Source organism: Nipponia nippon, unplaced genomic scaffold, assembly GCF_047370975.1.
Source record: "Nipponia nippon isolate SJK-2023a ecotype South Korea unplaced genomic scaffold, ASM4737097v1 scaffold_15, whole genome shotgun sequence".
Classification (NCBI taxonomy): domain Eukaryota; kingdom Metazoa; phylum Chordata; class Aves; order Pelecaniformes; family Threskiornithidae; genus Nipponia; species Nipponia nippon.
The window spans coordinates 1,409,451-1,436,955 of record NW_028262331.1 but is presented as its reverse complement, the minus strand read 5'-3'; the positions used below and the strand labels follow the sequence as shown (position 1 = coordinate 1,436,955).

At 46.4% G+C, this 27,505-nt stretch overlaps 1 protein-coding gene across 5 annotated transcripts in view; it reads right to left on the bottom strand.

Annotated features, from left to right (window-relative positions):
• Positions 1–2,048: 2,048 nt before the first annotated feature.
• The window catches only part of CALN1 (calneuron 1), a 155,038-nt gene continuing 129,581 nt past the window's right edge, over positions 2,049–27,505 (bottom strand). For 4 of the 5 annotated variants that reach the window (XM_087751989.1, XM_087751992.1, XM_087751994.1 and 1 more), the window contains 2 exons: positions 15,398–15,551; positions 2,049–9,175 (listed from right to left, as the gene is read on the bottom strand). In XM_087751989.1, coding sequence (XP_087608115.1) covers positions 9,048–9,175; positions 15,398–15,551 — 282 coding nt within the window. In that variant the 3' untranslated portion in view covers positions 2,049–9,047. The remainder of the gene's footprint in view (positions 9,176–15,397; positions 15,552–27,505) is intronic. The other variant, XM_087751990.1, reaches the window with a different exon arrangement.

The following is a 27,505-nucleotide window of genomic DNA, read 5'->3' as shown; positions in this document are numbered from 1 at the left end:
CAAATCCCACTAAGTCTGGGAATGTTTCCATCAGCTCCCCAGGAGCTGGATTAGACCCGTGCAGTCATTCCTGCCCATTGCCAGTGCCCGCTCCTGTGGCAGCAGGCACCCAAAACCTCCTGTTGGGGCATAGCTGAAGGACGTGGTTTCTGGGTGGTATCCTTCACTGTATGTCTTGGTTGAATGGACAGTATTAATATAACATGAGAGCTGAAACAGTGGTCGTGTGCATGGGCTCTTTATGGTGGGATAAAGCAGTTTGGCCTCAGTCCAAGTGTGTTGCGTTTTTCTCTTTTAAAGTTTTTCTCCCTGCAGTCAGTGAAGATTTCCCAACGGTATCATGCTAACCTGCCCAGCATGGTGCTCATCCTCACTGAGGGCTGATGGGCATAGAGGATGTGTACTAGCAATGACACGAGTGAATTTCAATTTCTGAATGGTTCTGGTGGCTGAAATACGACATACAAACCTGTGGTTTCATTGAGGACATTGAATGCAATGATTTGCATGAGAACTCTGTTTTCAAAGGAGAGCTGTGTGGTGTAGGTTTCTCCTTCCAGCAGAGAATTTCTTTGATTACTCATTTGTTCCTATGATAAATATATAGGAATTCCTACAATACATTTGATTCATTCCTGTAATTAATTCAGGTTAATTCCGAAGCCATTCATTAAAATGCTTTCCAGTTATATAATGTACGAGGTCAACTAGAGTGTACAGTATCTTTTTTTAAACTATTAGATCACAAATTTTGTAAACATAAGTTTCCTGCATCGCTTCCTTTTCAGTGTTAATCCATGCATAGACAATTGCTCATACCGAAAGTTGTGATGGTTCTAGGAATAAGGAACAGTATCTGAGCCGCCAGGCTGTTGTCTGAATGGTTGCAATTAATAAATAATGTGAGCCCATGAAATGGAGTGTGATATCATTGGGGAAAACCACTAATTTTTTCAGAGATTAAATGAAGGAATCAGAAATGCTATTTTTTGTAAAAATGGTCAGGTCTAGGGAAAGCGTCACAGCTCCTTTCCAAGCACAGGGTAGAGGTGGTGCTCTACCTGTGGGCATGGTGGGAACGTTGGGGGTTGCACTGGTTGTCCCAGCAGTCCTACCACTGCGACTTCGGTCCACCTGAGTACAGATGACTTGCCTACACCAGCTGTTTCCTTTTAAGCTTTAATTTAGGCACCATCACAATAAATTTTGGGGACAATCATTAACCTCATCCTCATCTTCTCCAGCCAAATGGCTTGCAGGACACAGTAGACTGGTAGCTGTGGAGCTATGGTCTACAATGAAATGAAAAGATCTGGATTTGCTAAGGGGGCAGCTGCTCTTCAGGACACGTGAGTGTAGTTTAGCCTCACAGAGTAGCTCTCGTGGTATGGAGCCTTGGCTGTAGAAGAGACAGGTTTAAAACCTGTGGTCAGCATCCTCTTCTCAGCAGCAAGGCACTGCACCCAAGCCCATCTGAGCTCAAGGAAACAGGCTCTGACTCACTGGTAGGTATACAAAAAGGGGGTTTGAGTTTTTAAGCAAGTGCCATAAAAGAGCACATGGCATGGTCTGACGTTCTCTCCGAGATCTGCGTGTGGTGCCCACCAACCACACCAGTTGTGGCTTTGACTTCCACTTCCAGAGGAGAAGTTCAATCCCTTTCTTTGGCATGCGAACAAGTCCTGTGCATCTGTGTTGCTCTCGAAGCATTGATCCCAACTCTGAACAGCCAAGGCATCTATTCAGCCAGGAGCTCTTTCTGTAGTAACAGGCTTTAAAATATGTAAATCTATTTTCAAAGTAAAATGAAAACCCCAAATGTTCATTTATCCCTCAGAAGGAAGAAAGGGTCTCTGTCCTAATATCTTATGCAAATCTAGCTTTTGCTCTTGTACTTGGGCATGAATAAATATCAATGACTGCTTAAAAATGAGGAAAAAAAGAAACTTCATCCCTCATCAAAAGAAAAAAACCTTTATTTCTATTGCATAAATAATGGTAAAATTAAAATCTTTTTATACAGATTATATATTTACAGTAGTGTTTGGTTAGAGGAAACAGCCGATACATATGGCATTCGGTTTTCCTTTATACACGTCTTTATACACTTGGGTAACTTGCAATAACATAGGATTTATTTAAGTTGCATGCCAAGTTAATTTATATTAATATTTACAGTATTTTGTACAAAGTTGTTTGTGGGTTTTTTTTATCATTATGCTGCTGACTTCGTGAGTTGTTTTCTTTAATTAAAATGCCATGTCTTTTGTTAACAAGCAAAAAATGGTCAGTTTAGCAATGAACAGTAAATGGCTTGAAAACAGTGAGGGATGAAATGATGACAAAAAGGAGATGCATGTATTAGTGAAGAACTTCCTAGAGATGAATCAGGAGGCATTGATTACTTAGATCCTAGTATGGATTAAATGGCAACAGGCTGGATTCTGAGTTTATTCCAGTTTAAGCCAATTAACTCTAATGAGTTACTTCTGATTTACCCTGGAGTCCGCGAGAAACTTCTTCTCTCTTCTGCCCCTCCACCACAATTAAAATCTGAGAGAACAAGAGCTGCTGCATGAAGCTGAAATAACTTTGGCTCCTCTGAAAGAGATGGTAGGAAATGCAATACCATTCTTGGGTTGGTGCGATATGAATATAGAGGCATGTATTTGAAGACTGATGTCAAATGGCAGCCCCAGGGCCTGATGCTGCAAACACATCGGCTGTATGGTTTGGGTTTAGTGGGACTGCTCACTAGAGAGACAAGACATGTCTGAGTGCTGGCAAGACCAGAAGGGTAGCTACTAGGCCAAGCTCAATAGCTTCATATGGGATAGTCAAATATCTACTTGTTGGCTGATGAAGACAGAAGACCAGCTGATAAAGGAAAGTTATAATATGGATCTCACCTAAAACATTGTAAAAATAGCAGTGTTTGAAGCTGCTTATTCATGATGCTGGCAAAGACTGGTCATGAACAGCTGTAGAAAATAATTGGTTGGAAAATGGCAATTTCAGTGCTCTTCAAGGCTACAAAGTATTTTGGTCTGTCTTGACAGAAAATTTAAAAAATCCTATGATATTTTCATCATCAAATTGTCAAGTACCAATCTTTAGATCCAGAGGATTTCCTTTTTCTCTTTACTCCTCCTTCTCCTTGCTGCTGGGGCTGAAATTCTTTCCTAGTGAGGATGCCAAATCAAGGCAGTTTTTCAGACTTTTGCCACTGGAGAGGTAGGAGTGGAGTACTCTTCCAGTTAAAATGTTTTTGTCAGAATTTATGTCTATCTTACTCTTGGTGAAGCTTCTACAGTTCCTAGAGCTGCCTAAAATGCCCTACTTGAACTGGAGAAAAACAAGATCCAGCCCTGATAACAACCGACAATATATAGAGATGAAAATGTTGTGAGCCTTTTGTTTTTCTGTATTAAATTCCTGGGAAAGTAATAGGTTTTAAGTGATGCCAGGGAAATGTAATTGCACTGTCAGAACACAGTACAGTAAAATAATAGATTGAAAACCAGCAAGTTCTGTACGTCTTCATCTGTGGAATCTAAGCATGATTCAGAGCCAAGAAAAAATATACTTAATCAGATTCTCATTTTAGAAGGGTTGGTTTTTCTTCTTTCAAATAATCATCCATAAAGCAGAAACTAAATAATTTATTACACGGGTGGATAAAATAGGGAACTTCATTCTTAGTGATCTTAATGTATTCCTCCTACTGCTTCTCTCCTCGCAGATCTAAGTCTGACTGGGGACTGTGCACCTCTTGCTTTTGTGCGATGACAGCCCTTTGCAGCACTGCTCGCTCTGTGCACGTGCGTGCGGTGTGGGGGGAGAGAGTCTTTCATGGAAAAAGCTGAGAGTCTCCTTGTACCAGGCACCTCGCAAAGCAGTGTGTCACCTTGAGCAGAGCCAGCACTGGACCTTGGACGGCCATCACAGTCCTCTGGGTGTTCCAGGAGATGTTTTGGTCTTCTGCAGCAGGCAGAAAGATGCAACACATTTTTTTTTTGTGCAAGAATATTCCTATGCTTTGCATGGAAAAAAGCGTTTGCCAGTAGGTACTTTGCTCACCCAAGTCTGTCAGACAGACTTCAGCCATCCAGAGTAGCATCCTTGGGAATGCTTTCTGTCTTTTCTTGATTTGCTTGCTTGCTATCTTATTTCTTATAGGAAAAGGACCAAAAAAACCCCATTTACTTGGCCCCAGCTTAAAAAAGGTGGGTATATATGTATATGAAGTCTCCCATGTAAAGCAACCAATGTCCAGCCCTACCAGTGCACCATATCCAACATGGGAGCTCCCAATAACCACTGAATAGTCCATATGAAATCTCTCCAAATCACCAGATGATACCCAAATATTCAGCTCTAGCTCATCTGGGAGCAGGGGCGGGTAGCTGGGTCTCCTACCACCTCCCACCCTTCTGCTTACGGGTGTCCTGGGGGGGGGGGTCTGTGAGCACATTCACCAGGACAGGGTGTCTGCTAACTGTAACTGGCATATTTGTGGGTACCCATCAAACATGAAAAAGAATTACTTTTTCTTTTTCAACTCTCTTTTATTCTATATGTCCTCCAACACCATGAGGACCAAATTCTCCCTAAAAAACCCCCAAGTTTTCCCAGTTGCCCACCCTGTTTAATTCTTTAAATTACTGTTGATATTGCTTCTGATTAGAAATTACTTCTCAGTGGTGGACTTGTTGAGAGGGTCAGGCCCCAATGAAGTCCTTAGGTGGCACAGCCTGTCACGGGCAGGAGCTTGCTCCCCAGGGCCACTGCCACCAACATGATGCACTTGTGCTGCCTGGTAACTCCTCAGCTGTGGTTTTCTTCATGGCTGACCTTATGGTGTGGCTTTGGATCTGACAGGTAAGCAAAGTTCCTTCAGCAGCTTTTGCTGGAATTCACTTCTCCATGGCCTCCAAAGTATTTCAGTGTGCCGCGTGCCTGCCATTCCCTCCGATGGCTTCTCCAGGAGCAGCAAATCAGGATGTGCCTTCAAAGTTAAAGCCAGTGGTTAAAGTCAAAGTCAACGGTTATCAGCGATGAAGCCTGGTGACTTGCAGGAGCAGTAACCCCAATCCTTCCCATAAGAGATCAATGCCTACATGAAGGACCTGCCCAAAGTGTCCTTGACAAGCACACAGGACAGCCTGTGTTGAGCAGCATTTATGCTGCATTGATTTCACTTGCTCCCAAACCAACCCAAATCCTCTCTCAAGCGAAAATAATCATGTCCATCTTGAAGCCTTCCCTGCATGTCAATCTGTTTAATTGCACACTTTTTTCTGTGGCTAAGCCAACAGAGTTGCCGTTGGGGTGCTCACAATTTGCTAATAATTTGCTAATCCATGAGATGAACTGCTGTCCCCAGCTGCTTGGAGCTGTTTGTCCATCCTTGGTTTGGCTGGGAGTGCGTCTGCAATTGCTGCGTGTTGCTCCGACACGGTGGCACACATGTCACGAACAGCGAGGGTTGCCATAGCAATATCCTTTTTGTACAGAATTGCAGTGCTGAAAAGACACTTAAATTCTCATGTAACTGGCAAGAGCATAAGTTTAGTGCTTTTTCTGACAGCTCTACCTAGCACTGCTGCAGTCTGGGTATTTTTTAAAGTATGTTAATTAGCACTTAAATAGTTTTTTTTTTTTTTTCTTAAAGTATGGGATGTGGGGTTTTTTATTTTTATTTCTTTGATTCTTCTACTTTCTTCCCCCTAAGCTTTTGCCATCAGGTTCCAATCAAAATTTTACTGCTCTATTTTTACCTACTGTCTGTAAAAGCAATAAAAAGCCCTTTTTTTTTTTCCTTCTTGTGTAGAAGAAAAAAAGAAAGAAGATAAATGGACGTTACATAAATGGAGCCAGGGAGGTAGGTAAGAGACACAAGTCCAGTGCTGCTGGCTAGGAAGGATGGGAAGGTGTTGGTAGAAAGGTTGTGGGGAGAGGAAAGGATGAAATGGCTTGGCCTGATCCATCCTGCATTGCCACTAGCTACCCGAAGAGCCTGACAGATTAAAGAAGGGAACTCTTCAAGACGCCTTTAGATGGAGAAAGGCTGCTCTAGGAAGGAAAAGGAGACCTCTGGCAAGACACGATATATTGATTCATAATGGATAAATTGGGTTCCTTACAGAAAAAGCTAACACCAAAACCCCCCAAATCCTGTACCCAGTAAAATCAGTGGGGAGTTTTGCAATGAACTCTACTGACACCAGGCTATGGCTTTTACTGATATATTAATTATAGGTTTGGTTTTACAAATGGAGCTTCGAGGTGAGGAATTATACTGAAAAATGACTGTATTTACAGAGGTTTTTGTGGAGCATGCATGTAGAAATTATGGAGCCTTCCAGAAACCTTAAAGGAATGCAAAAAATCATCTCATCCGTAAGGTAGCTGTTATAATTGGAATCTGCCTGGTATTAGCTGTCAGACAAATGAGAAGTACATGGAAAAATGCCTGGTCTGTGTGTTTTAGCTTGTGTTTCTGGGCTCAGCAAAGAGGCACCACTCTGCCCCATGTTTCTGGTGTTGCTGAGCAGGGCTGGTGGGTTGGTGCCCACCTATCTGCTCCATCTCCATCTGCCCGTGCTGCCCATGTTCACTCCAGCACAGTGCTGGGGGAAAAAATAAGTATTATATACTCAATATATAATATTATATACTTAAATACTCACTGGCAAGTGACATTTAGACTTTTTGCTGCTGCTGCCATCTTTTCACATGCCCCTGAGACCTAAAAATGTGGATGACCATTTCCTTAAAATGATCTCAAAGCTCATTATCTGCAATGTCCAGCGCAGCGAGTGCTGGGAGCACGCCTTCGTTCCCCAGCGGTGCGAATCTCAGGCTCAGAGCTTCCCTAAGATTTTTCCATTTTTGGTTTGAAGTCTGCTGCTGCCCTACAGCAAACATGAATCTCTCCATCTTCTGGGAGATATAACAATTTTTTGTGGAATATTTTGCAGTTGACCTCTATTAGTCACAGCAGAACAGAAATACAGAAGTGTGTGTTTGTGAAAGGCAGAAAAAAAAACCCCAACCTCATCTCAGAGCAAAGATGGCTGTCATCTTCGGTGATGGGGGGGGGGCACCAGGAAAATGGCAACTACATGGAGGTGGGTGACTGAGACACACAGCTAAAGGCAAAATCCAAAGTGGTGACATCAGTTTAAAGGGGTGATGGGAGACGGAACAATGAGAAACAGATTTTTAAATTAGGCTACGAAAAAATACAGGTTAACTGTTATCAATAGAACTTGTAATCAAAGAAAGACCTGAAACGAGTCTTTGGGACAGATCCAGGCTTAAGCCAATGGCTGCTGTGTAGGATCAGGGAAGCTCGTGGTTTGCAGTCCCTTGGGGAGCCATCCTGCCTCCTCTCGTGACACAGGAAACAATTATCTGCATTTACAGGAGCAAGATCTCGCTGTTCCTTGGTGTTTCTGGAGCTCGCCCAGCCGGCACCACGAAGCCACCGCAACTCCAATACCCGGGTGCCTCCGTAGACCTCCCTGGGAGTGCTCCGCACGCTGGCTCCATGAGGACCGGCTGGGAAACCTCTCCCACGAGGGCAAGGAAACCAGATCTGCCCTGGGGTGACACACAGGTGCACAGTTCATCCGAAGGTAAATGCAAGGATTGGCATAAAGTTTAAAAGGAAAAATGTTTTCTGATGTAATCCTGGCTCCAGGCTCGCCCAGTCCTTGTGCTTTCTGCGGGATGTGTTGTGTCTCTACTCTGCATCACTCCATCTCTTCTCCTTGCTGCTCATTAAAATCTCTTCCAGGAAAAATAACACTTGCAGGATCTGAAAGTCTGACACACTATGTAACATATGGCGGTAGGCTCTAGTTTGATTCCTTCTTCTCTTGTTGCAGTCTGCTTTTCAGCTTACCCTCTTTGGAGCCTGCCCATGGGATGGTGGTGGTGGTACGGCTCCTGGAAGGGACCGGAGCAGCTGGCTGGTCAAAGCCACATGCTACCGAGTAGGTGAAAATATAACCTCTCCCATGAGAAGGTGTCTGACATGGAGGTTTCACTGCAGATTACAACCAGAGCGTAAGAAATGAAATAAATAAAATTTGTGCAGGCAAGGAGAGGGGAAGAAAGCTCTTTCTGAGCTTTCCTCATGATTTTGATCTCAGATAAGGTTATTGAAGACCAATATAGAAGAAGGGCGAAACTGCTGGAAAGCAAATCTTGTTGAATATGCAGACAGGACCAGATAGAGGGAGTTTTAACTGGCGCTGGTGGTTGCAGAGTCGGTTGGAAGACTGTGCACAAATCTCAGAAATGCCCATGTGTGAAAACGGGTGGTGCTTCTCAAGCCCTGATTCACGGTCGGAAAAAAAATGGCAAACGGACTCATGCTACCCCAGAGTCTTGTGTCAAAGGTGGCATTTACGAAGCAAAAATAGAAATTTTGTATGATGCTGGCAAATTCTCCTCTTTTTTCCTCTGAAAATACTGTACAAGGATGCTCTAGCTCCCCTCTAATGCCATAAACTCAAAGGCATGGTCATAAGGGAAAAACAAAGTGAAGCTGGAGTACATGAACTAAAACGAACAGAACTTGCTTGTGGCAATGCTACGATCAACTTCCTGGGAATGTGGGCCCAGCGGAGAGCTACGCAGAATAGTCAGTCGGCCCCTAGGTTAAAAGACAGCCCTGCTGCAATAAGTCATGAGGCTGTGCCTCCTTAAAACTGCAAAACAGGCTGCTGGATGAAAGTTTCTTCCAAGTTACCATTGCTGTTTTGAAGCAATAATTCGGGACTCCTGTATATTTTTTTTTTTATTGCATTAGGAAACAAAACCTTTAAAGCATTAAGACAGCCCTTTTATGTCCCTGCCAAAAGGATGTAGTTGATTCACAAGACACATTACGCTGCTGGCCTCAGGCTCCTTGTCGAATGGTGCTTTATCTGCCTGCCTCTGTCTCTTTGCCGTGTGAGAGTCGGTTCGGGGGAAGCTCACCCGGTGGCATGCGCATGCATGGTCAGTTTGGTTCACAGTGTCATGGCGAGAGGCTACTCCATGCCGCTCCGCAGGATCTGGTTGGCCGCAATCAACATCACGCTTATAATAAAGGCCATGGCAAACGCGCAGATAAGGCTCTTCCGTACGCAGGTCTGTCTGTTCTGCTTCTGGGCATGCACTGCAGGGAAGACATGGGAAAGATGAGATGCTTGGCCAAAGTAATGTTTTTGCTTTCCACCAGGATCAGCTGAGCTCAGAAATCTTCCTTTGCCTCTGATTATTACCTTGACATAACCCTCTAGTCCCCACCTCAGAGATCCCCTGCGCCAGCCGTCTTACCACTCCCTGCTGGGACATTTCTAAATAATCCCCCTTACCTTTCATTGCTTCCAAACCAATTTTCCAAATACACCACCCTCTCATATTGCAGGAAGGCCTTTCTCTCTCATCTTGGCTTTTAAACCCTTCCAGTGCTTGTAGGTGTGTTTTGGTTTATCTGTGTATTTCCTTTAAGATCTTTATAAAGTTCTCTCTGAAGTTCTTTAATCGAAAATATTGGTCTTCTGTGAATCCCTTAGACTCATCCAGGTCAACTGGGAATGAGCAGAGGTTCGAGATGTGCTCCCTGACAACACTTAAGAAACCACTGTGATGGTTCCCATGAGCACGCACAGTACGTTAGTCATTTTTCCAAACTATCTTTAGGTTTTCTGTGCCTAAGCAAAATCAGACTTATTAAGAACCCTTTCAAATGAATGCTTGCAGAATAATTGTCAAAAGAGGTGAGAGTAATTTGCGGGAGTTACAATGCAGACAGACTTGGGATTTTTAGCATTTGACTTATTATTTTATTTAATTTTAATTTTTTTTAAGTTCATCAGTGAGGATTTGTGTCTCTGTCTTAGCCTCCCTATCTATAAATATGAGAACAACATGTGGTATTGGGGTACTGTGAAGATTAATCTGTTTGAAAAGGCCTTGAAGGTCCTCCGAGATAATCACAGAAAGCCAGAAGATCCTCACGCGCGGGATGGATAGTTCTGCCCTGCGGCTATGGGCAGTAACGCATGGTCTTGCTTTGGCCTGAGAAGGGATGCACCCATCACCCTTTTCTCATGGACGGACTTGTGATGATGGCAGACTTTCAGATGATTGACAACAAGCTCAGAAATACAATAAACCTAAAAAGCGACCAGGAGAAGGCTCCAAGTGCCCATGTCTGGAAAAATCCAGGAGAATGTTTTAGAATATATGGAAAAAAACCTTGTTCTGATCCAGGCTTGAAGCTCATCGCACAGAGAGAGGGAAGCATCGGATGCTGCATTTTGAACACTTGTTTCATCCCCCCCTCACCTCCTCTGGCCAGGATTTAGCAGTGCCGGTGTCCTAATCCCAGCTCCCACGCGGTCCCCCAGCATCAGCTCAGTGCCGGAGGCACAAGAAGCCCTCGTTAGGCAGCACTTTAAGTCAGACTGCCCAGGGCAGGGAAACGCTGCACTACCAGCGCTCCAAGGGACTCGCTATATTCTGTGCAGATAATGAAATCCCCCTTACGGCAGCTCTCCTAAATTACTTGCTTTCTGCTTGCACTGCTCTACTCCTTGATTCTTTCGCTCGCTTTTATAATGCACACAGAATCAATACCGTGGTTCCTTGGTTTTGTGCATGATGCCCCAGCACTTTGAAAAGCTTGTTAAATCACAGCTTTAGTTATTTCGTTATTTATTTCTCTATTATTTCTGTACTTTGAAAACACTCCCGGCCAGCAGACAAACAGTGACATAAGCCATCACAGTCAGCATTGCCATTCAGTGAAGGGCTCTGATGCCGATCACGGTGAATAAGAGCAGCAATCGACGGCCAAGGCTTTTTGTGATGGCAGCTCTCCTATTCAAAGGACAAGGGTAAAGCATGTTCAGTGTTTCTTGCAGAAGTGTGCCTGAATTGAACTCTTTCTTTCATCTTCTGTTATACCATCAAGTAAAACCAGAGTTTTAGAGCAGCAGGATCCAGGTAAGTTATTGTTCTTTACCACTGAAGGTGCACCAAATAACCTACCAAATCACTTCAGAAGAAAGGGGAAAGGTCTGTGCTGAAATGTAGAGGTGTTGCAGACCCAGAGAGACCCTCTTGCTGTTGGTCGGGGCCCAGCAGGAATTACTCCAGCAAGAAGACGAGTATTACAGTTCCTCTGCCCCCTTGCAAGCCACAGGGAAACAAAGCAGCTGAAATTACTGCCTTTGTTCACTGTGAACAAGACTATGTGCTGCCCTGTGAATTGCCCTCTTAAATATGAAGACCCATTTGCCCTCCCTGCTAACTGGTGAGCTTTTGTCCTCAATTCTCTCCTTTCTCCAAATTCATAGATCCTTTGAGCATGGCATCTATGCTTTTTACTGCTGGTTTCCATAGCTGGCATTGTCACAGGGCTGGATGCTCGATCTGTTTTACATTTGGTTGCCAGCAGTTTTTAATACCCATGGGCTGTGAAGGAGTTTGGATGTGAGCTGCTTCTTGAACATGGTCAGAGCCTGAAGCTCCTCTGGAGATGCCCCAGCCTCTTCTTAGGGGGGAGAGCAACTCCTAGGCTATCCAATGTAAATGAGATCTCAAGAAACAAAGGCAAATTAAGACTGGGTCGTCCTTCATCTTCTCAACACGCAGAGAATGTGCTGGCGAGGAGGACTCACCATGGTGAGTCCTAGGTGGACTCACCTAGGGGTACTGTGAGTACTAGGTGAGTCCTAGGTGGTGAGTCCTAGGTGGTGAGTCCTAGGTGGACTCAGTCTCTAGGTGGCAGAGACAGAGCTACGGTTGCTATAACTTCTCCACCAGGACATGGGACCAATGGTCCAGCCCGTTTCAGGGTGCATCAGTCCACTGGCTGTGGCTGCCAGGCTGGCCACAATGCTGACGGTGGGTTTGAGATGGTCAGGGTAAGTGCTGAGAGCTTTCTCGCCTGCAGAACAAAGCTTGCTAACATGAATAGCTACAGTGTATAGTGGCTTCTGTCATAACCCTGCCAAAGGTGAGTGATATTTGCTTTCTCTGGCTGGCTGGAGTTATTGTCATTTTAAGAGGTCAGTTTTTCATTCCCAAGCCCTTAGCTGAGGAGTGGATGCTCCTAGTGCTTGTCTGGGGGGAGCAGGGAGGGGAGCTGCGGCAGCTCTTGTACATCCAGTTAATTTGAGTACCAGGGCTGAGGATGAAATACCCGTGGCAGACAGCACTAGTCACCGTAACAAGCTGGCACTCTTGTTTGCCACGAGCTTAATGTCGTGAGCGTTTGGATAAAGGGAGCTGCCAGACAAATGATTTTTGTACTACAAATTTTTGTTAGTACAATGTCACTGCAAACAGTTGTCATTTTCTTGTGTCTCTTCTCATAAACACACACACCCTTCTTGGCTCTCAGCTTCGTTCTCCTGCCTTAAGCATTAATAAAAATTGAAAGAAAGGCTGAAGACATAACCAAGCCTCCCTTCTGGTTGTATCCTTTATCGGCGGGGCTTGTGTGGGCTGCTTGTATTGAGGAGTTGGGCATTTTCATTGCTTTGCTCTTCATCAAGAATAAGGCAAATGAAAACCCCTAGAAATGCGTAGGAGGGAAAGTTGTAATGTAAGCCTAGATCTGATGTCTTGCAAATGACTCTCATGTTCAGAGTGAACTGAACAAAATCCTGGACTTGTCCCTGACCATAATATGAATATTGTATTTGGTTTAAAGCGTGTGTGTGGTTGTGTGTGCGTATATGAGTGTGGGAGAGAGAGATAAGGTATATTGTCCATGTTGATATAGGAAGAATATTACATAGTTGTGAAGACCTTATTATAACAAGAAGCCAAGAGAGCAAGATTGTGAGAATGACAGAAGTTTGTATGGATTTGTACCAATGGTGATGTGTGCTGTACAGTGCTGTTTAGCACCTGGCTGGGCTGAACCAGCTAACCCCAGGTGTGGAGAAGGGGGGGATGTCTCTGTCCACAGGATGGAGAAGGATTTCAGGGCTTCTTTTGGATGGTGAGGTGACAGTGAGCGGAGATCCCCCATTTCAGCAGAAAGTATCTGCTATGTCTTTTCCCTTAGGAGCCGTTCCCAAATCTCAGTGAAAACCATCAGGGCTTGTCTTGGCTTCATTCCTACCTAATTAAAGGCACTTTTATGGGGTGGATGAAATGTACATTAAATATAGATGTGAGCCTCTAAGCTAGTCCCTTTACAGTTGAAAGAAATAGCTGCTTTTTAAGGTGCAATTCATCCGATCCCAAGGTAGCACCTAAAATAAACTTGAGGAATTATACCCAAAAATCATCTCCTTCACTCCGCTAATTAAGAAGTGAGTAAAGGGTGACTGACTTACATGGAGCCCCTTCTGTACAGCCATTTAAAGCTAGGCTGAGATGCTGCCCAGCCTTCACACCAGCTCTCCCTTAGTGCCATTGGTCCATGCCATGACGCCCTATAATTCCTGCTTTTGAGCCCTGTAGGGACCTTAGTGTTTGGGAAATGGGAACACCAAGGCACAAGTAGGGCATTCAGGTAATGGCATGTCCAGCCCAGAGAGCTGCAGGGATGCAAACTGCTCTCAGCCTGCCTTTCCTGGGAGAAATGCTCATGTCAGAGCTGTCATGGACCAGAACAGTCCCCTTCCTCTGGGACCTGAAGCAAAACTTTGCATCTTTGTTGACAGTGTTCAGCTGATCTTTATTCTCTGGTGGATTTGTGCGTGTGTGTGTGTGTATTTCTAACAACATCTAAAAAAGGATCTGTTTTGCTTCTAGGTTCTGCCTAGCACCAGCAGTGCCAACATCCCACGAGAAAAGCTGTTCTTGCTGTACTTTTGGAAGCTGGGACTTCCAAAATGAGATGCTGAGCATTTAGGTTTTCGGACCCTTTTTTTTTTTTTTTTTTTTTTTTTTGGCGCCTGGGATAGTTCACCCAAGTACTGAAGCTGAAAGAAGCCTGCATGCCTCTCGCCGCGGTGACAGCTGGCGCATGTCTCCACTGAATCAGCAGGTCAGTGGGGACTAACAACTCCATTCATGTAAGTAAGCATCTCTTCCTCCCTGCCGCTCTCCAGAAGGAACAAAAAAAATGTTGCTTGGCTTGATTGGAAGAGTGTTGCTGCTTGCCTCCCTCCTGCAGGCTTTTTAAAATTCAGCTGTGCTCTTCTACAGCTTTTCTGCAGTATTTAGCAGAGGGTGAGTGTGCTGGATATAGCTTCTGAATCGTGTTAATTAGCCAGGCTAAGAATTGCACTAATATATTTATCCTTTGCTTTGTTTTAAAGACGCTTCAGTGCCTCTGCCTGGTGCCCTTTCAGAGGCTATTTGACCGCTCACAGTATCAGGATTTTCCCCCAAATGGCCTATATAAAGTGGCATTGCTGTGGGTGGGAAAGCACAGTAGCTGTCCCAGGGTGACATGCACAAACCCTGAGATTCTCTGTAGGTGTCTCCCCGGACTTTTCTGTACTTGAGATGATTTGTATCTGTTTAGTTGTTCCAACCAGCAATGCTTTGGAGCAGCACAAATTCCTCTGGCCAAGAAAATCCTTTTCCTAAGGCTTAAAATGGGGAATGTTCTTGCCAGTGTTATCTCCGTTCAAAGTGCAAAACCTATTGTAAAAGTTAAGGTTGTGTCTGATCACAGTTGCTGATCACTTACTCAGTGGTCTTATGGCACTGCTGAGAGGGCGTTGTGTTAAGCAACAGCTGCCGAAGCAATGTGTTTCCCTTTCTCTAGCTGCCTCTGAGGATTGCTTAGACCTTGAACTTGCAGACATTCTCACATGTGTTGAGATGAGTTGTCATGGGGTGTAGCTGTGTAGCATATTGCAGCTCTACACCAGTGGTCCCGACAGCACTGAACAAGAGGTGTGTAGGGCAGTAGGGTGCAGATGCACTGTCTTTGCTCGTTGCTGGTGTTACAATGCAGAGAGAGGACTCTCCCCAGCTGTTCTCTGGGACCCTAGAGCAGAAGACCTTCTCTGTTTGTGGAAAAACAGCAGAAGACTGGTGGAGCCTAACACAGCTTGCTAGAGCAGGACCCAGTGCCAAAAAAGCCTTCCCATGAGAGGCTGAGCGATGCATATTTCTGCAGGGAAATTCAGTCTGTCTTAGACACTCACCTCAGTATGGGCTGCACATCCCTCTGCCTGAATCCCACCAGAGAAAGGAAGGCCATAAGGCAAAGCGTCCGCTAGTTCATCCCCCTGCCTGAAACAGGATCAGCTTTACTTAGACCACATGGAAGAAGGCTAATGGCAGCCCTTGAGCTCTCTAAGTGTGCTACTTACTCTAAAATAACTCCACGCTTGCCCATTGCATGTCATGGATCAGGCTGAGTTTTAGAGATGAAGCAGAAAGAGAATAATTGTACAGAAACTTTCTCTCTTACCTTCAAACTCTGTTTGGCAGTTGCCAGAGTTTTCGTTTAAACTCTCCTCTTCATTGATAATGATGTTCTCGATGTCCTTCATCGTTAAGTGGTCCCGGAAGGCGTGGTAGAGGATGTGTTTCAGCTCTTCCAGTGTTATCCTCTGCATGTCGAACTGTGGGAAGAGGATCAAGATAGACTCAGCCACAAGCATGGTACTCGGAGGAAGAGAGGCATGTGGGCATGACGCAGTTCCCTACTTGTGGGTTTTTTTCAACCTCATTTCAACACCTCAATATAACTTTGCAAATTTTGCTCTTTTGGGTTCATGTAACACTAACAGTGCGAATGTTGCAAATGGATGTTGCTAGAGCTCTTGCCAGCTTGTTTAATGCTGGTAGAGCAGCAGAGAAACACAGCCCTATGCCAGAGATGGTCTTCCAGGCTGGAGATGCATCAATCTGGTATCAGTCTTGACCATCCCAACAGAGATAAAACACCGAGACACTCCCCTGGTAGCTCTTACACCTTGCCATGAGCCACAACCTTGAATCTGCCCCTTTTTTCCTTCTAGGTCTCCAGTTGTGCCTGCATGGCAAGTACAAGCAGAGAACATTTCCCTCTTAGTTGACTTCTGCTGTAGATCCAGGAGGTAACTGTTGTTCTTAGACACACCAGCTATTAAAACCAGATGATTCATGCACAATATGTAGAAATGAACATTTTGCAGCAGAGGAACTTTGCACATGTGTGAGGTTTGTGGTATTAATATCTGCTAACGGTACAGAAGAGAGAGCATTCACAGTGGCTGACTTGGCAGTGCCAGGTGAGGAGACCACTCTCTCTGAGCCATCGGTGCAGCCAATAAAGAAAGATGGAAATGCTCTGAGTCACCCCGAGTCTCCCCCTGTGCTGCTAATGATCATCCTGGGAACAGCACCTTGAACTCTCAGGCCTTATAGCCCAAAACACAGACTTGCCTACAGCAAACAGTGAGCACCACGACTTGTACACCCTCTTCTAAACTACCCATCTTTGAGAAACCTCAGAAAGGCCAAACACCTCTGGCTTAACGCTGCAGTGGAAGAAAGGCGATGAAAACTTTTGCCTGCTTCTGCAATTGAGAGCATGGTGATAGCGTGTGATCAGATTGCATAGCCGGCATTTCAGAAACGGTTCAGCAAGAAATTCCCGCTCCTTTCCCCCCAGCCTGATAAGGACAGGACAAACCTTATCAGTTCTGAGCCACCCGGTGTGTTATCTAAGGTCGTCTTCCCTGACCACTGCTGCACACCTCATTGCACAGATGCAAAATCATTAATCCTCAAAGTAGTTAACTAAGAAAAATAAGTGCACTTTGATTAAATCTGGACCTTGAAATATTTATGCATATCTGTGTGTGTATAGGCAGATTTGCACACATACATATATATTTATCCATCTATCCTTAGAAGCGCTGATTTCTACAATTCTATTTATTTGTTTATTTCCTGCAACAATCAAAAACCTGGTGCAGAAAATCTGTGGAAAAGCGGACAGCAGGGGCAAGAGCCAAAGTTCTTGTTTTTGCCCCAGATGTGTTCTCCGAAAAACAAGCCTAGTGGGTTTAGTGGTTTTGCTGCTGTCCTTGTTCCTCAGGGATTCAACGTTCACGCCGCCCAACTAAAAATAGCGAGCGCACAATTGTCACCAGTGGCTCCTTGTTGCACAGTTCAAAGCTGGATTGCAAATCCCCATGGTATTTAGTCACAAATTTCCAGCCTGCTTTGTTGTGCATGAGGAAATCTTGCTGTCTGTATTCTGCTTTCTTTAATGTTAAAAGAGCAAGTAAAATCGAGCAGCTGTGTACTTCACAACTGGCATGATTATGAAAAGCGTTTCTCTTGGCAACTAGAGGTGTGGAAATGGGGGTTAATTCATATGGTTGCCTTACAGCGGTGTCGGGAGGTGTTGTTAGCGGAGGTTTGCAGAGTGCCTTGAGGCTGCCCAGGGTTTGCAGCCCTCCCGGTCAGCTTCCTGCAGCGTTGATTGCACACCAGCGCCAGAGAGGTAAAAGCAATGATTTCTCACCTACCACCCAATCCTGCATTCCTTTGGGGTCTTTGTCTTGGGGAAACTCAAACCTGAACTTGAGCCCCAGCATCTTTCTGAGTCCACCTATATGCCGAACCCATAATTTCATCCTAATGGTCACTTCATATCAACAGAAGCAGCCTGACTGCATGTGGTTACCCCTTTCCACCTCATCAGGGTGTGATGTTAAACCTGTGTTGGGATTTTCTTCCTGTTCTTGGCTCAGGGACAGTTCTCTGAGGCCAATACAAATGTTTTTGCTGTAGTTTAGGGGTTTGTTTCCCCCGGCCCCTTCAGGGAACAGTCTTTCTAGAAGCTGTCCAAAACCTGTGTTCACCCATCACCAGATGGATGCTCACCCCTGTGAGTGCTTCACAGCCCAGAGCAGTGTCTCTGAGACCTGCTATTTACTTGCATCCTTTTTTGTGGATATCTGCAGGGATGTGCAAGCCTCCTTAAGACTTACTTACTGGAAGGGCTCACAGACTTTACATGGGCAGGGTAGCTGAGGATGAGGGATCTTTGGTATGCTGCATGCATCCTGTCCTTGTGAAGAGTAAAAGATGATTGAATGCTTCAGGATCTGCCTCACTATGTCCCAAGATGACTGTGTTGGAAGAAGAACATCCCCGGATCAGCCCCCTTCCCCTTCATGTCTGCCTCCAGAATTACAGGTGTGAGAACTCACCTTGGGACACACCATTGCCTGTGTTGACATACATGTGCTGCTCCTTTGCTCTCACTCTTAGGAGTCTTTGCTGGTCTCCCTCTATACCAGCATTGCTACTAACAAGCTTTTGCAGAGTCTACTGTTGCTTTGCTTCAAGCTACCTGGTTTACAAACACAACCATGTTTATCGTCTAATCTTAACAACATGAAAACAGTAATGACTTGTGGGTTTTTGGGTCTTGCTGCACCAGTTAATCTATCTAGTGGGAAATAATTGTTCTCTTGACAAATATACATCTGTTGCTGCATCTCCAGCTCTTGCTTTTAAGCTTTATGCTAATATAGGGAAAAATTATTTTTTTATTGTTCCATTGTCATTTTGCCTTTTAGGAAGAGGAACAATCTCAGATGTGGTTCAAAATCACCCTCATTGGTTCATGTACTGTGTGTTTGGCCTGTTGGCAAGCATATGGTCATCGCTCCTGCTTTGCCCTATGCTCCGGTACTTTCACGCAGGAGGCAAGTCCTCTGTCAGATACATGTCAGCACAGGAGTTTTTGTCCAGAATGGGCTCAAGCTCAGTGAAGCGGTGACAGGACTTCACATTGGGCTTGGGCTTCCAGGTAATTTCTTCTATTATCATTGCTCTCCAATCTGGCAGTTTCCCTGATTCACTTTTCAATTACTCTGGCTTTTTATTGTTGTAATGACAGTAACCAGGGAGCAACTCTTAACTTTTATTGGCTCCTCTGAGACAGAAACTGTGACTGTTGCAAGCTGAAAACTTTCTATAGGATTTATAATTAGAAGAAATCAATGATGCTGCTTCTGAACTGGTAGTCTTGGAATACACTGTAAGCAGTAATATAGAAACAAACTGTGCCTAATGCTGAGGCTCAAATGCCCCAAGTGATGCAGTGAGTGTCCTGAATAATAACCTATGCTTGTACGGGTATGTTTGGCTTCTATGGACAGCACCAGGAATTGTCCACTGCAGTTTCTGATGGACCTCAATAACTGTCTCGAGCAGAAACATCTCCTGGAGTTGGAGGATGTTGTCCCAAGAGACATCTGGAAGGGAAAGTGGACCTGATCCAATCCAGCCTGTAGCTTCCTGACTCCTCCTTGATTTAAATTTCCTGCTGGGAATGAAAGCAGTTCCTTCCCTACCAGTTCCTTCCATCTCCCTACCCCCAGTTTCCAAAATTTGCAGCTGATATTGACAGCTGCCATGCCTGCAGAGCACTGGTTTCATTCCTGGCACCTTTTTCAGATACTTCTGTGTCCTACCTGGCATGCTTTCCTTCTGCTCTATGCAGGGAAATGACTCTATGGGAAGAGCTTGTTTCTTTGAAGAGTTAAATGCTGAAATATTACTTATGATAATTTCCTTTAATATCAGTTCTGCTTTTAAAAAAAGAGTGGGAGGCTCCTCTCTTGAATCCTAAGTTGGCCTCACTGCCGTGCAGATGGGGTGATGCCAGGCTGGGACCCTGCAGCAATATGAGCGGGGCCACTCTGGTGACCTGTAAGATCTTTTGAAACCACACCAATAAAAATGCTCTTCTCAACAAGAGGCGGGACTGGCTCCTCTGGCAGCGATGGTTTTAGCTAGGAAAGCACTTGGATACTTATTTTTCCTGAGCCTATGGGGCACAGGTATCCCATGTAAGTCACCTAAAAAGGTCATCTTGGGCTGTTGAGGGCTCCAAGTGGAGACTGAGACAGCAGCAGGAGAGCAGGCTTTTGCCTGGTGCTTTTGAAAATCAGGTCTGCACAACCAAAAGCTTCATAGAATCATAGAATCATTTAGGTTGGAAAAGGCCCTGAAGGTCATCGAGTCCAACCATTGACCTAACACTGCCAATTCCACCACTAAACCATGTCCCTAAGCACCACGTCTACATTTCATAGATTTCTTGTTTGGGGCAGCCCTTGATAATTTCTGAACAATGGGATAACACCTTTGTTTTGCTCTCAGACCTATTGCATGTAAGGGCACTGCTGTCTTGAATACCTGCAAGGCAAATGCAGACTGGCTCTGCCCACACTTGCAGCCGACTGCCACAACAGGGCACGTGGCCCAAAAAAGACTCGGACTCTTTGCAGAGCAGCTGGGCTTTGTGCTGTGCTAACCACCGTCACGTCGTTTCTGGGCGGCTCTGAACACAGGCAGCTCTGTCAGTGCTCGCAGCCAACTCTGCAGCTGTTCCTTGAGCCAGACGGGCTTTGAGCTCATAAACTACTGATCTGGGATTTTTGATAGGACCAATGCTTTGTGGTGGCCATATATTAAAGCGCACAGCCCCAGTGTGCTCCACAGAGAATCTAACGTATTCCCACCTCTGCCTCGGGGCTGGATGAATGGCCATTTTGTACTGACTGTACTTCCCAGATAAGCTCAGCTATGGAATTTTTATAACGAGAGGAAAACGGTGTGTGCTGGACAAGCCAGGAGTCTGGAGGGGCAGGGAGACCATGCAGAAAGGGAGTGAGCTCCTGCAAGCAAAGCCGTGTTTGCAGATGGGAGCTGCTGCGCCGTGAAGGCTGAAGGACTCGCTACTCGTGCCTAAGAGGCAGCGAGTGCCGTTTCAATCCACAGCACTGTGGCAGGCCCCCACTGTAAAAGCTCCTGGATGAGCTTTTATATATATAAGTATTGTCTTATGTATATAATCAAGTGTAAAGTATAAAATGTGTGTGTATCTATATAAAAAATACATGTGGGAACATATGAAATATTTTCTAAATGTCCAGACATACACCCCCTCCAAATCTCAATGTTTCTCATTATTTATTTTTCTATCAAAGAAAACATGCCACTAAAGGGAGAACATTTGCCAGCCCAAGACCTGGAGCGACTCTCATGGCTCCCCCAAAACAGAGGGACAAAGCCATTTCGCAGCCTGTAACATGCTACTGGTTTTAAAGCAGCAACGTTTTTTTTCTGTGCTCCCCCAAATCATGACTACCATTACAGCAAAGCTAATTTCCTTTACCCGCCCCCTCTTGCTGGCCCACACACCCACTGAAGGAGGGGTGGGAGTCCTACAGCACCGGCAATGAAAGCACAGAAGATATATTTTTGCTCTGCTCCGTACACATGTCCCTGTCAAGGCTGGCTGACTATGTGCTATAAACTGAAGATGGAGGGGTTCCTTTTTCTTTTCTCCATCACTACTTCTTTTCGTCCTTCCACCACTTGCTCCATGCCAGTGCACTTGCATTTATGGCCCAGGGTGAAGCATGCAGCGGTCCCCCAGGGCTGCTCTGTGGGCTGTGGCAGGGCCTGAGACTGTTCCCACGTGTGCACAAGCACTTTCTCTATCTGGGGCCCATGCCCAGCCATCTGTGGAGGTCTCACATTGCCCTGCTGACAGCAGTCTTGTCCCAGCTTGCCGCCCTTCCACAGCGGGGCGGGAAGGAGAAGATGGGGCAGTGCAAGGGAGAGTATGTGCTTCTCCCCGCACCCAGTGCGATACTCACCCCTCACCTCCTCCCAGTTTAGCTGTGTGCCTCTGCTGCTGGGAAAAGGCTCCTATGAGTGGGCTGAAGTATGATAATCCTCAGCAAAGACCAGAGAGAGCCACCTGCCCCTCTGTGCTGTCAGCTGCCTTGTAGGGAACATCATTTGGGGTAAGAGAAGCAAACAAATGTCCTCACCTTAAACTGCAGTGGTTGTGGGAGTGGAGCAAACAGCACCTTTCCCTTGGGATGCCCGTTGCAGGTAGACAGCCTGGCAGGGTAGTCAGAGTGTGCTGTCACCCTGCCAAGAAGACCTCAAGGCCCCAGGTGTCCTCTCTGCTGAACAGCCACCATGCAGGGCTGTGTCACTATCCCAGCACACAGGTGGAGAAGGGGCTTTTTGCAGGACAGCAGATATAAATTCAGCCTTGGCAGCTTCCAGCTGTCTCCAATGATCCCCACTAGCCTGTAAGAGGGAGCAGAGCTCCACCCATCGACAGATCACCTCCTTCTCCTCCTCCTGGGAGATGATGTTGCACAGCTCTGCTGCTGCAGAAAGACGTGGTCCTATCCTGCCAGGGGCTGGAGCCCAGGACTGGTGCAGGCAGCCAGTGCACCCATAGGGTGTTTCTCCATCCTTCTCTCCATCCTTCTCTCCATCCTTCTCTCCCGTCACTCACAGGGAGCACAAGGCTGTTGCTTGGCCCCATCTGTACCTACACACCCCCAGTGCCAGGAACGTGCAGGCTCAAGGAGCCCAGCAGGAATCAGTGCCCCTGTAGAAATAAACTTACGTGCTTACCCACATGGTGGTTGGGCTGCGTGACACCACAAGGGCCTGCCTGCTCACTCAAGCTGTCTCTGTGTCAGTGGGATGTGCCCCAGGCCACCGCGCCCTGCAGCTATCCCAGCACCCAGCCGCTTGCTACAGCTTCTCCACCCCACCCTGGCCTTGGGGCGGCTGTCATCCAGGTGCCACTTGCTTACACAGTCTCTGGGAACAGCCAGCTTCCCTGATGCTACACCAGAGCACCTCGCCTGCCGGGGGAGCGGGAAGGGGTAACAAGCTCATTTCCATAGTAACGGGCTTGTTACTGTGCTGGCTAACGGGAGATTGCTCCATTCTTCCCGGCAGCTTTGTCAGCAGGGAATTGTACACACATTGATAAATTAAATAAATTAAATTGTACACACATTGATAAATTAAAATCAGATCGAAGTGCATATTCACAGCACCCTTAACCTGGCCCGTGGGTACCCCCGCTCTGTGTCCTTTCAGCCACCCCATAGCCCACATGGGACCGCTGAGGAGGACTGCTGGGATGCCCGCAGCTCTGCGAGAGGCACCGATGTCTGTAGATTGTAAACTGTTCTACGTATGGGTCAAAACAATCTCCTTTACCAGCTGGTCTGGGTGGAACAAGACCACGCCGAAGAACGGTGGTCTCTGTAAAAGGTTGTATGGGGTGAGAGCATGTGAGCTCTCCCCTGTGTGTCTGCCAGCCTGAAACCCAGGGCAGAAAGTCCTGCGCTCCCCTCCACAGCGCTCGGGATAAGCGTGACTGATGCTGGGTGCTTCTTGGGGGCCAGGGAGCGAGACAAGGGGGTCAGGGTGGCCCAGGCTGGTGCTTAGTGTAGGAAAGCTGTCTGACTGTGCAGACAAGGAGGAGGAAGAATAAATAAAAATGAAAGACAGAACAGATGCTCTGAGAGCACAAATGCCCACCACCTCCTTGTTAACCTTCTAGAAATGTTTTGGAGGCAGTCCTGAGCCTGCCATGTACCACAGGCAAGAAGTCGTCCACCTCAAGGAGGCCACAAAGGCTTACTGTGGGCAATGTGCCTGGTGAGTATGAGCAGAGCTGGGGTGCCCTCCCCAGCTCCCCGCTGGTGAACTGCAGGCTAACGCCCCTGCCTGCCCCCCATCCCCATCCATATCATCCACATCCCCCCACCTGGAACCGATGCACAACCAGGAACCAGTTCAGGTTTTGACAGTTTGGCATTTTCCCATGCAGAAAATAATATTTAATCTTAAAAAAACCCCCACAGCTCAGTCCAATGCTAAATATAATGAAAAAAGTCACCTTTGGCCTGCACAGTGGGGGTGGAGATGGGTTCCTCACTCCATCCTGCTGCTTGCAAGCTGCACTGATAGCTCTGAGCTGCTGGCTCAGCTAGTGGACTGGTGTACACAGCCCTATCCCTCCGCACATACACCTGAACCACTGGAATCAGGCAACAAACAATACTGAAAATCATTTACAAAACTCCTGCAGTGCTACACAGCCCAGAGCTGGGAGCTCATAGCCAGCCTGAGTGCCCTGCGCCCCTCTCCGCCTCTGTCTGGGAAGGTCCCACTTGTCCCTTTGTCTCAATGGTTGGGATGCTTCCAATACCATTTTCTAAATACTGGTGCTGTTACTTCTTATCTCTTTATTACTTCCTCACCCTTGTTGCTATATGTTGTTCATTCAGAGAGAGTAAAGCTAAGCTCTTTACACTTGTCTTCCTGGCAAAGATGACCATTTGCTGTTTTTCCCAGGTGCTGTCCTGCTCGCTGCACATCTCCATATCTGATTATAGCTGCCTCCAACAGCTTGGACATCCACACTACTTCAAGTCTCAGAGTTACTCAGCAAACTAACGTTAGACAAGCTAAAATATAGGATTGTCCCAGCTCACACCCAAGTGCTTGCTAGGGCATGGCTACAGAACAGGGGCTGGGAAGGGATGGGTACCCCTGATGAGTCCTATGTACTCAGTGCTCACCACGTTTCCTCCCATGGTCCCTCACTGGTGCCTCAGAGATGGTATTACCTTTGCTTGCCATGTCCCCACCTGTACCCAGTGTGGGTTTAGAGCATCCCTTAAATCTCGTGGCTACATGACACAGGATTCCTGGGACATGAGTTGGTGCACCCAGCACGGTTCTAAAATGGACCCATGAAGATGCTGCTGTTTGGGTCTGGTGATGGAAAATGCTGCTGACAGCTGGTCTGCGAAGAAATCCTCTTGTATAGTCCTGGCTGTACAAGAACAAACCTGGAGATGCAGTTCCCTGTGCTACATCTCACCACCTGGTGAGGCTGGTGCCGTCCTTTACTAGAGCCAGACTTTAACTCTCTGGAGTGATGTATTAAGCAGGGGAGGGGGTCATTGGCTTTACCTCTGCCCTGATCTCCTCGCTTCGCAGCTGGGATATAATGGTTATTAAACTGGGCTAAGAGAAATAGGCCCCCTGATAGGTAAATTGCAGTAACACCTCCACAGAAAACACAGTAGGAATATTAATCCTGGGCCCATTCAATTAACTTTAAAGAGTTTAACTAAAACATGGAGAAGTGGTGGGTGGTTTTTTTTTTTAATTAGAGAATGCTCTCAGGCTGAAGTACAAATTAACAGGCTCTAACAATTTCTTTTGCCTAGTTTTAAAGCTCCCAGGCCTCAAAAACAGGCTCCCGGTCTGATCCCAATCAAAGTGCATACATAAATAGGTCTGCAAAATCTTGACCTTCGATGCGAGGCCTGTGGGAGTCTCTTGGAGGAGCAAACTTGCAAGATTTGATTAGGGCTAAAGCTGGGAATTCCCATTTGGGAGTAAGCGCCTTCAGCCTACCCCACAGATATGGAGTTTCTAATGGATTCACCTCTCCAGCATAAATCCATCAGTGGGATGAGGTGAAACATGCTCTGTGCTGGTGATGCTTGTGTGTCCTGCTGTGCGCAGCAGATTTTAGGCAGTCCTGTTCCACCCCATTCAATCAATGACAGCAGCACAAGGGGGTTTCGTAGCAGGTCACTATGTGGGGTATGCCAAAACCCCACGTTTTGCAAGAAAAAAGGGGCCTTCATTCTTTGCCCTACAAGATGCTCCTCCATCAGGGAAGGGCAGAAGGTCTGCACCCCAGTGGGACATGCTGGGACCCCTGCGGGACAGTGGCTCCTGAGTCTGGCTACGCTGGGTAAGACATATTTACATCTTGATCCAGGCATGCACCGAGCAAGGATGTGAGGGGACTTTGATCTCCGTTAGCTGCTCCAGAGATAAAGCTTGTGCCATGCGAGGTGCCAGCAAAGCAGCTTCACAGACCTGGTGCATGAGCTATCGCTCTTTGACAATAACGATAAACCTGACACCCAGCAAGCACAGAAGGATTATGGACTGAGGGAGAGCCAACGTCTAGCAAAAATTACCTGTCCTGTCTGCTTCGCAAAACAGATTGAATTCGACCCACTGCTCTTCTCCCCATTTTTTGCACACAGCCGTGGGCAGCATCACTGCCTGGAGAAGCGATCTTTAAGCTGCTTCTGAATTAGATCAGGCAGCAGAAACCTGAGTGAAGTAAATGAACTGGCTGTGCAGCCCTGCTGCTGAATGTCTCCTGAAAGCCTTTAGCCAAAGGAAACCAATTTTTTACTTAATAGTTACAAATGTTTCGAGAATGCCAGGAGAAGTGGATTAGAAGGTGAGACATGTTCCTGAAATGCATGAAGGACACTAATAATTAATAAAAGCTTTACCAGGGAGACCGAGAGCTACTGTAGGAAACTTGAGGCATCCTTGACACTGCAGATGATGGTTAACAAAAAATAATAATAACGAGGCAGCAAACAGACCTTCTAATACTGCTGTCTGACTCCAGACAAAGCTAAGATAGGTGGAGAGCAGCTTCTCAGGCTGCTGTATTTAGCCAAACTACATTTGTTTTTTAGGTTGGTCTTGATGTTTCATAGCTCACAATGGTCTGTCCAGCCCCAAATGCAAGTGCGGGCTGCGATGCTGTGTGCTGCGGTTGGTGCAGAATAAATGGTGCTTTATAGGTCAGGTTTGCTCCGAGGTGACGGTCATCAAATGTAAAGAGGACACAACTGGAAATCGGCTGTGAAATGCACCAGCAGGCCTAGTAGGGTATGCAGCCCGCATACCCCCAGGCCCCATTACAGCATGTTTTACTGGTGAGCAGGCAAGATGGAGAGAGCAGAGAGGGTCATTTATTCAGGTTAGTGGGGTTACACAGTCCCGAAGAGAACCCGACTCGTAGGAAACATGATGCGTTCACGCTCCCTCCAGTATGAGCTCGGCTGGCACAAACCTTATCTTTTCTGCTCTTCCCAATGTGCTTACATATTGTTAAGGATCGAGGCGAGGGTTTCCCATCAGGATACAGATTGCTAGGAGCCTTTCGCATTTGGTCTGGTTGGGCCCCCAGAGACACCTCCTAACCTGGCTGGACTGTGCTATGAAGCCAAAATGGTGCTGCTGAGAAAATGAATGACACAGACTGGCCCAGAAAGCAAAGGAGTATCACCATTATTTGATCCTTTAATATTCCTTCTACTGATGACTTGTAAAACCTATCACGTTTTTGAGCAGCAGTGCAAAAAGGGAGCAGCAGGACATTGCATGGGTGCAGCCGTGTCTTCCTTTCCCTTCCCTGCCCTTGCAGTGGTGAGGTGTCTGTGTGCACGCATACTGGACTATTGCTCACGAGCAAGACTATTTCTTGTGTGGCCAGCATTGGAAAGCCAACCGTGCCCAGCAGACATGGGGCCCTCCAGGCTGGGGAAAGCAGAGGTGTGAATGTTGCACAACTTGCACTATCAATGAAGCTGCCAGGAGCATCCTGGCTGCCAGGGCAGTGCAGGGGATGGCCCGTGCACAGAAGCTGACATGGACTTGCATACAAATGTTGCTTTTCTGTCATCACCTAACCCCTGCGTGCAGGCTGAGGAGGGGCAGGGTGTTTCCTTGTAAATGTCCCTCAGCTCTCAGGACTTTCCTTGCTGTGTTTGCAGCCCTGGAGAGGAGTCGGGACACAAACAGAGATGCTGGGGGGTAGCTGTGCCCTTTGGTTGCAGCTGGAGAAGCAAGGCCAGGGAAGAGTGTGCTGCGGACAGTACCCTAGTCTCTGCTGTCT